The sequence below is a fragment of the Suricata suricatta genome, chromosome X, assembly GCF_006229205.1.
Source record: "Suricata suricatta isolate VVHF042 chromosome X, meerkat_22Aug2017_6uvM2_HiC, whole genome shotgun sequence".
NCBI lineage: Eukaryota > Metazoa > Chordata > Mammalia > Carnivora > Herpestidae > Suricata > Suricata suricatta.
Genome location: NC_043717.1, coordinates 1,098,554 through 1,106,693, shown reverse-complemented (window position 1 = coordinate 1,106,693; position 8,140 = coordinate 1,098,554). Strand labels below are relative to the sequence as shown.

General features: G+C 54.2%; 1 protein-coding gene across 1 annotated transcript in view; it reads left to right on the top strand.

Annotated features, from left to right (window-relative positions):
- LOC115283781 (translation initiation factor IF-2-like) overlaps nucleotides 1-4,770 on the top strand; it is a 27,081-nt gene extending 22,311 nt beyond the window's left edge. Inside the window, exons 10-11 of the mRNA XM_029930162.1 lie at nucleotides 605-667; nucleotides 4,194-4,770. Coding sequence (XP_029786022.1) covers nucleotides 605-667; nucleotides 4,194-4,462 — 332 coding nt within the window. The 3' untranslated portion in view covers nucleotides 4,463-4,770. The remainder of the gene's footprint in view (nucleotides 1-604; nucleotides 668-4,193) is intronic.
- The last annotated feature ends 3,370 nt before the right edge of the window (nucleotides 4,771-8,140 follow it).

The window sequence follows — 8,140 nt, the reverse complement described above, 5'->3', positions numbered from 1 at the left end:
AAAATGGATGGATGGATGGACCCATAGTTGGATAGATGTATGGTTGGATGGGTTGATGGATGTTTGGGTGTGTGGATGGGTGGATGGATGGATGGATGGAAAATGGATGGATGGATGGACCCATAGTTGGATAGATGTATGATTGGATGGGTTGATGGATGTTTGGGTGTGTGGATGGGTGAATGGATGGATGGATGGAAAATGGATGGATGGATGGACCCATAGTTGGATAGATGTATGATTGGATGGGTTGATGGATGTTTGGGTGTGTGGATGAGTAGATGGATGGATGGACAGATGGATGGAAGGATCGATGGGTGTTTGGGTTTCTGTATCTGTGTGTGTGTGTGTGTGTGTGTGTGTGTGTGTGTGTGTGTGTGTGTTGCATGCCCCCACCTGGGTTTTTCCCCTAAATTCTGGTTTTGAGATTTTTACATCTAGAGGCTCAGGGATGTCCCACTGGTCCTTGTTCATCTACGACACCATGGGCACCAGGTGTGAGTGACATAGGGCGTCTCTCACTTGTTGATTCTCGTGTCTCACAGGCTGCAGCTATCAGAATGCTACTTTTCTCTACTAAACTGCACTGTCGTTTTCCCCACAGGTAACATCCCCATGCTGAGGCCCCCATATCCGCCCATGCTGGACATGCCTGTCAAGAGTGCAGGTAAGCAGTGACCTCCTTCAGGCTCCTCTTCCCTCTGCGTGGATGGAGCCTGCCTTGTCTTCCTGGCGGGCTTTCCTCAGTTGCCTTTGAAATAAGGAACGGCTCTCACTATGCCGGAAACTATGTCAGACTTCCAAGCAGGGGGAGCTGGAAGGTTGAACCCACAGCAGCCATTTCCTTCCTAATTATTGATGCAAAATGGGTCTGCTTGGTGGATACTGTATGTTATTTTGATGCATTTTTAAAAATTTTTTTAAAATATATATTTTTAATGCTTTTATTTTTGAGAGACAGAGAGAGACAGCATGAGCAGAGGAGGGTCAGAGAGAGATGGAGAGACAGAATCTGAAGCAGGTTCCAGGCTCTGAGCTGTCAGCACAGAGCCCGATGCGGGGCTCAAACCCACAAAGTGTGAGATCATGACCTGAGCTGAAGCCGGACGCCCAACCGACTGAGCCACCCATTCGCCCCAATGCATTTTTAATTAGGCTGAAGAGAAGTTTCTTTTTTGTGTGTTCCCACAGTTCCACAATATGCTTGCCCCCCCCCCAAAAGCCCATCTGCATTGTGTTGTGTATTGTTTGTCATTTATCCTCTGTGTCTGCATGGTTTCAAATGCTTGGGAGAAGCTCTTCCCATAGATTTCTTTTAAAAAATAATATAAGTGAAAGGAAACGTTGATGGATATCATTGATAAAGCCCTTAGCAACCACAAAGCACTGAAAATCTAAAAGCAGACCAGGCAGGGCCGCATGAAGCAGGACCAAGTGAAGGGCTCTCAGAAGCGGTCCGAGAATCCCATTCTGTCGCGGAGCTGGCCAGAAATTAATGTCATCCTAGGAGGTACTCCTCAATGTCTGGACAAGGGTCCAAGGAAGCCGGTATGTAAGCAAAAACCAACAATAACACCCACGGCATCAGAAAACAAGTGCTCACGTCACCAATTACCTTTGCCTTTTAAAAATTTCTGCCCAGTATTAACATTCCACGTGCAAGAGCTTTTCCTCCAACTTGTTCTTCCTGGAATTTACTTTTAAAAAATATTTTTAAAGTGTTTTTATTGTTTTTTTAATGTTAATTTTGTGTTTTGTCTGTTTTTATAATTTTTAATATTTATTTATTTTTGAGAAAGAGAGAGAGACAGAGCTAGAGCAGGTTAGGGACAGAGGGAGGAGACACAGACTAGGAAGCAGGCTTCAGGCTCTGAGCTGTCACACAAGCCCCATGAGAGGCTTGAACTCACAAATTGTGAGATCATAACCTGAGCCAAAGTTGGCCTCAAAAGCAACTGTGTCACCAAGGTTTCCCTCAAATATTTATTTTTGTGAGAGAGAGATAAAAAGCATGTTTGGGGAATGGGCAAGGAGACAGGGAGAGAGACACAGAATATAAAGTAGTAAAATGTTTTTATTTATTTTCGAGAGAGAGACAGAGCACGAGCAGGGGAAGGGCAGAGAATGGGAGACACAGAATCCGAAGCAGCTCCAGGCTCCAAGCTGTCAGCACAGAGCCTGACACGGGGCTCGAACCCAGGAACCATGAGATCATGCCCTGAGCTGAAGTCGCACGTGCTAATGAAACGCCCCTTCAAATTTCGTGTGAAGTCTTATTCCAGGAAGAATGACCAGGAGTCCCTCATGGAAAGTCTGTCCTGTTTTCAGTATTGGGGAAATGGGGGGTTAAATATATGTGATGAGTCAATAGGACGAGATGACTCACCAGCACGCCCGGGGAAGTGAAGGGCGAGGCCCTGTGTGGGAGGGGACCCTCTGGGAGTCAGAGAGCCAGCTGCGGTGCCATCTGGAATCTGTTTTCTCGCTGTGCTGAAACTGCACACACACAAACCCAAGGGGGGTAGGTGAGGTCTTGGAGAACACGATGATGGCGGCCGGCCATACTGTCTAGGAGCAGACGGCCCTGAAATCCCATGCCTGACCCGGGTCCACCCGGGGCTCCTGGATGCATCACTTCAGAAGGACAAGGGGTCGTTAACAACAGTGCAGAAAGTCCCCAGTGTGTGGTGTGTTCTGGAATATTCTGTGGAAAAATGCAGCTGAGCACCGTTAAGCCACGTTGAGAAAGAGCTTCCAGATGGAATGCTCTGGGCTTTTCTGCAAGGGGCCACCTGCTGTGATGCATGGGTCCCGGGGGATTTATCGGGGTCCCAACGCAGTGGGACTGAGTTAGGATCCCTTAGGACAAGGACGGAGCCCCGAGGGGCGGTGGGGGTCTTCTGGAGACACGGACGCAGGAGGACGTCAGATTCCCGTCTGCACACACCTTCTCCACGCGGTCGCTGCTCCTTGGCGTCCCCTGGGCTCCTGTGTCTGCACCTGCTCCTTCCAGAGCCTCTGTGTTCCCTCGCTGATGCTGTCATGTGACCCCAGGAGCGGGGTCCCTGCGCTCGCTTGCAAGGAACCAGGACGGAACCACGGATGCATTGTGTCCCCGCCCCCTCCCGACATTTGTACGTTGAATCCCTAACCTTCAGGACCTCACGATGGGACTCTGTTTGCACACGGGGTCTTCAAAGAGGTCAACCAGTCAAAATGAGGTCATTAGGATGAGCCCTGGGACCATAATCCGTGTCCCTAAAAGAAGAGGAGATCTGGACACGGACACCAACAGAAAGGACCTTATGAGGACATGGGGAGATCACAGTGTCTGCACCCCTAGGAGAGAAGCCTCAGCAGGACTCAGCCTTGACCCTGCCTGGACCGCAGACTCCCAGCCTCACCCCTGCCTGGATATCAGACTCTCAGCCTTGGCTCTGATGGGATATCAGTCCTGCAGCCTCACTTCTGCCTGGGTTTCAGATCCCCAGCCTCAGTGCCTTCTGGATCTTAGTCCTCCAGACTCTCCCCTTCCTGAATCTCAGAGTCTCAGCCTCGGCCCTGCCTGGATCTCAGACCCCCAGCCTCCAGGACGGGAAGGGGTTCCATGTGTGTGGCCTCACCCGCCTCACATGCGGTATTTGTGATGACGACTGTAGGAAACTGATACAGAAGCTTTGCCTAGGTTCAGAGAACTCCCTTCCTTCCATAAACCTACCAGTTGGCACAGTTTTTCATTTCAGTTCCTCTTTTTCTCATCTTGCGGTTCCTCCTTGGAACTACCTCCTGCTTCAGCGGTCAGAGTCCCTGGGAGGCTGGGGTGGGGGTAGAGGAGGTGGTGACGAACCACCTGACGGTCTCCGGGCAGGAGACGCCGGCCACACCTGCACCAACGTTGCAGAAATACGCCCAGTGTGCCCCATGTGGAAGTTGTCTCACAGAAGCGTTTTGCACACCTGCCTCTTAGCCAGCTTCTCGGGGTGAGGGAGGGGTGGCCAAAAGGCCATGCAGGTGGCCCAGCTGTCTGGAGCTGGGCTCAGGGCACAGCAAGGATGCAGATGTCCTTGCCATGGCCATACGCTCCCTGGAGACACCCCTGAGGTCTCGGGGACAGGGGCTGCAGTTCTTTGCATGGCTGCCAGGGCCAAAAGGGGTCCTCACTCTCCTGACCCCGCCTCGTTGTGCCCTGATAGGCACAAGGCCCGGGAGCAGACTCAAGCCACTGTGGCCGAGGAGCAGACTCAAGCCACTGTGGCCTGGGAGCAGACTCAAGCCGCCGTGGCCCGGGAGCAGACTCAAGCCGCTGTGGCCCGGGACCAGACTCAAGCTGCCGAGGCCTGGGAGCAGACTCAAGCCGCCGAGGCCCGGGATCAGACTCAGGCCGCCGAGGCCCGGGAGCACGACCCCGGCGAAGGACAAGGACATTCATGTTCCAGGTAAGTGCCCTGCAACATCTCAGTGAGCGCTAGGGACACAGACCCTGGAGGGTGCAATGTCGATGCACCGCCAAAGGATCCGAGGGGCTCCCAGCGCTCCAGTTGGATGCCCAGCTGCGGGGGACCAACCCACGCACCACAGTCGAAAGGTCCCGAGTAGGGGGTTGGTGTCGGCGCAGTATCTCTAGAGAAGAAGATGAACAAGATGGACAAGACAGACAAGACAGATGAGACAGACAAAGTGGATGGTGGTCGCTAAGGCCACACTTTATTAAGATCACCAGGGTCTTATATACCATGGGTGATTACATCGTTTCTTTAATGGTTACATAGTTCAAGGTCCTTGAAGACATGCTCCGGATCAGGTCATTCTTATCAGGACAGTGGTAAGTAACAGGATTAAGTCATTACAAAAGAGGAATCCCCTCATAATAGTCTGGTTTTAAACATAAGATGAGCCTGAAGAATTCTATGAGGAGATCTACGTTCCTTAAGGCCCTTCATCAGTTATTCAAGGGTGAGATGCTCATCCTTCTGTAAACAAATCTTTTGGCAGAGGATTATGTTCCCTCCCAACAGCAAAGAGCCAGAAAATAAAGGAAGGGAAGGTCCCTGATTGACACAACTTGATTCAAAGCCTAAAAGTATATGTCTCTTTACAAAGCAATGAGAAAATCATAGGATGAACAGAAGCCACATGTGCGGCCCAAGAGGCCAAATATTGTTTGAGGGTTATTATTGCCTACTGGGCCCCAACACCCAGCCCCTGTTTGTTTTTGAAAGACAGAGAGTGTGCACACAAGCACGGGTAGGGTCAGAGAGAGAGAGGGAGACACCGAATCCGAAGCAGCTCCAGCTCCGAGCAGTCAGCACAGAGCCCCGTGCGGGGCTCAAACCCACAAACGGTGAGATCATGACCTGGGCCAAAGTCGGACGATGAAGTGACTGAGCGCCCCAGGACCCCCCAGCAGATGCCGTACTTTTGTAAGCAGCCACGCGGAGCGTGGAAATGTCGGACGCCTCCACGTCACTGCAGGCGGGGGCTGCACCCTGATCTGGGGAGGCTTGACCCCATGCACGGCCTCTGAGGATGGGGATCCTGTCGAGAGCCTGTTTTGTTCTTCTCTGGATTCAGGGCTAGAAAGGGGTGACTCAGCTAAGCCCCAAAGCTCCCTGGAGCCCTAACAATGTCCCCATTTCCCCAGGATATTAGTCAGGACTCTGATCAGACACCAGTGTTTCTTGGGGACTTGAGAGCCGTCAGAATGAGCCCTTCGTCTTGGGGCCAAACAGCCTGAGCTCCTGGGTGGCGCCAGAACCCAGAGCAGAGAGGCTCCCCGCCTGCCTGGAGGCGGCAATCTGTCTGGCGTGTCCCTTCCTCACGCACAACGCACAGCAGTCCTGAATGTGCATGGAGGTGTGCATGTGCACGTGTGTGATGTGTGTGGTGTGTGTGGTGCTCTATGTGCATGTGGAGGTGTGTGTGTGGTGTATGTGCACACGTGTGGAGGTGTGCATGCATGCTTACATCAGTCTGTGTGTGCACATGCGTGAGTGTGAGCTCATGTCTGTTGCACATGCACGTGTATATCCCTCCCCGGGGGAAGGCGAGCCCCCCCCCCCAATCCGGGCAGTGTCTGTAGCTCTTCGAGCCCCTCAGGGACCATCCTGGGAATAGACACCTGATGGTGCACCCTTGTTCTTGCCTTGCTGACGGAAACGGATACGGAAACGGAGACTCTTCGAACGGCAAGGAGCAAGGTAACGAGCAAGGTAAGGGGTTGGGCCCCCTCCATCACTCACGAAAGCCCCTGTCACAGCGCCGTGCAAGGCCTGCTGGCCCCAACCTCTGCTCTTCCCGGGGCACCTGCTGTCCCTACATTTGGACGGAAGCTCCTGAAGGTCATGCCTGCCTCTGGGGGGCGGTCTGCCCCTGGGGGCTCAGGGCGGCAGAAGGGAGGGTGGGCGTCAGGTGGGAAGGCGCCTGGCAGCTCCGATCACGGTGCGGGGACAGGGGCCTGCCCGGTGCTGCAGATGCCTGTGTGTGCGTTTGGAGGTGTGTGTGGTGTGTGGGCACGCGTGTGGAGGTGTGCGTGCATGCATACATCAGTCCGTGTGTGCACATGCATGAGTGTATGAGCTCACGTCTGTTGCACATGCGCGTGCCTATCCCTCCCCGGGGGAAGGTGAGCCCCCCCATCCGGGTCTTGCCTGTGGCGCTTTCAGCTGTGAGCCCCGCGTCTCTCCCTGGACATCGGCGTGCTGGGGAAGTCGGGGTCCTGCCCTGGGTGGAAGGTGGACGCAGGGTGTCCCCAAGGACCCACCCGCCATGGCCCCGCACCCACGCCATCAGAACCTGCATGTGGAGGGCGAGCCGGAAGGGTGTGTGCGGTCCCTGTGAAGATGTGCGAGCGTGTGTCCCTCTGCCCCGCGGGTATGCGAGCGCTCCGGCCGAGGCCTCTGCGCGGGCGCGCACGTCCATAGACTCCGCGTGCGTGCGCGCTGCCGGGAGGCACAGGGCTCCACGTCTTCGTGACGCATGCGCCTTTGTCCTAGTACAGGCCTGTACCTATCTTCTTTACGTGTATATCCCTCTATGTATATTTACGTATACACGTGCTTGTATAGATGAACGTCTCTATCTTTATGTATCCATCCCTACATATGTGCATGTGCATATTTGTATCGGTATTTACATGCCCCTCTAGGTGCACCTACATGTACACGAGCATGTATATACGAACGTCTCTGTATCTTTTCGTATCCATCGCTATATATGTGCATGTGCCTATTTCCATATCTTTATGTGTCTCTATGTATACTTACAGATACACGTGCGTATATACATATATGTGTGAAAGTGCGTGTGCATGTGTGGCAAGCATGTGCACTGTGTGGAGATATGTGTGCAGGGGTGTGGAGTGTGCCTGTGGCGGTGTGCACCTGTGAAGGTGTGCAAGTGTATGGACATGTGCATGTGCATGTGCGTGGAGGTGTGCATATGCGCGTGTGTGATGTGGGTGGTGTGTGTGGTGCTGTGTGTGCATGTGGAGGTGAGTGTACACATGTGTGGAGGTTTGCCTGCATGCATACATCAGTTCGTGTGTGCACATGTATGAGCGTGAGTGTGAGCTCACGTCGGTTGCACATGTGCGTGCATATCCCTCCCGGGGGCAGGCGACTCTCCCCATCCGGGTCTTGTCTGCGGTGCTTCGGACTGCAAGCCCTGCCAGGGAGGGACCGTCCTGGGAGCAGACACGTGACGGCAAGGGGCAAGGTAACGGGGTTGGGCCCCGCCCCGTCGCCCACGAAAGCCCCTCTCACAGCGCCGTGCAAGGCCCGCTGGCCTCAACCCCTGCTCTTCCCGGGGCACCTGCTGTCCTTACACGTGGACGCAAGCTCCTGAAGGACACGCCTGCCTCTGGGGGACGGCCTGCTCCCGGGGGGGCTCAGGGCAGCAGGAGGGAGGGTGGGCGTCAGGCGGGAAGGCGCCTGGCGGCATCGAGCTGGTGCGGGGTCGAGGGCCTGCCCGGTGCTGTAGATGCCTGTGTTTTCTTCCACGCGTGCAAACGAAGGGCCGTGACCCATGCCAACGACACCCAGGGCCTTGTCTCCACCTGACACGGGGCGCGGGGAACAGTGCTCAGGGAAGCAATGATTTCTTCTGTTTCCAGTGTTAGTTTTTGTCATGCGAGGTCCCGATG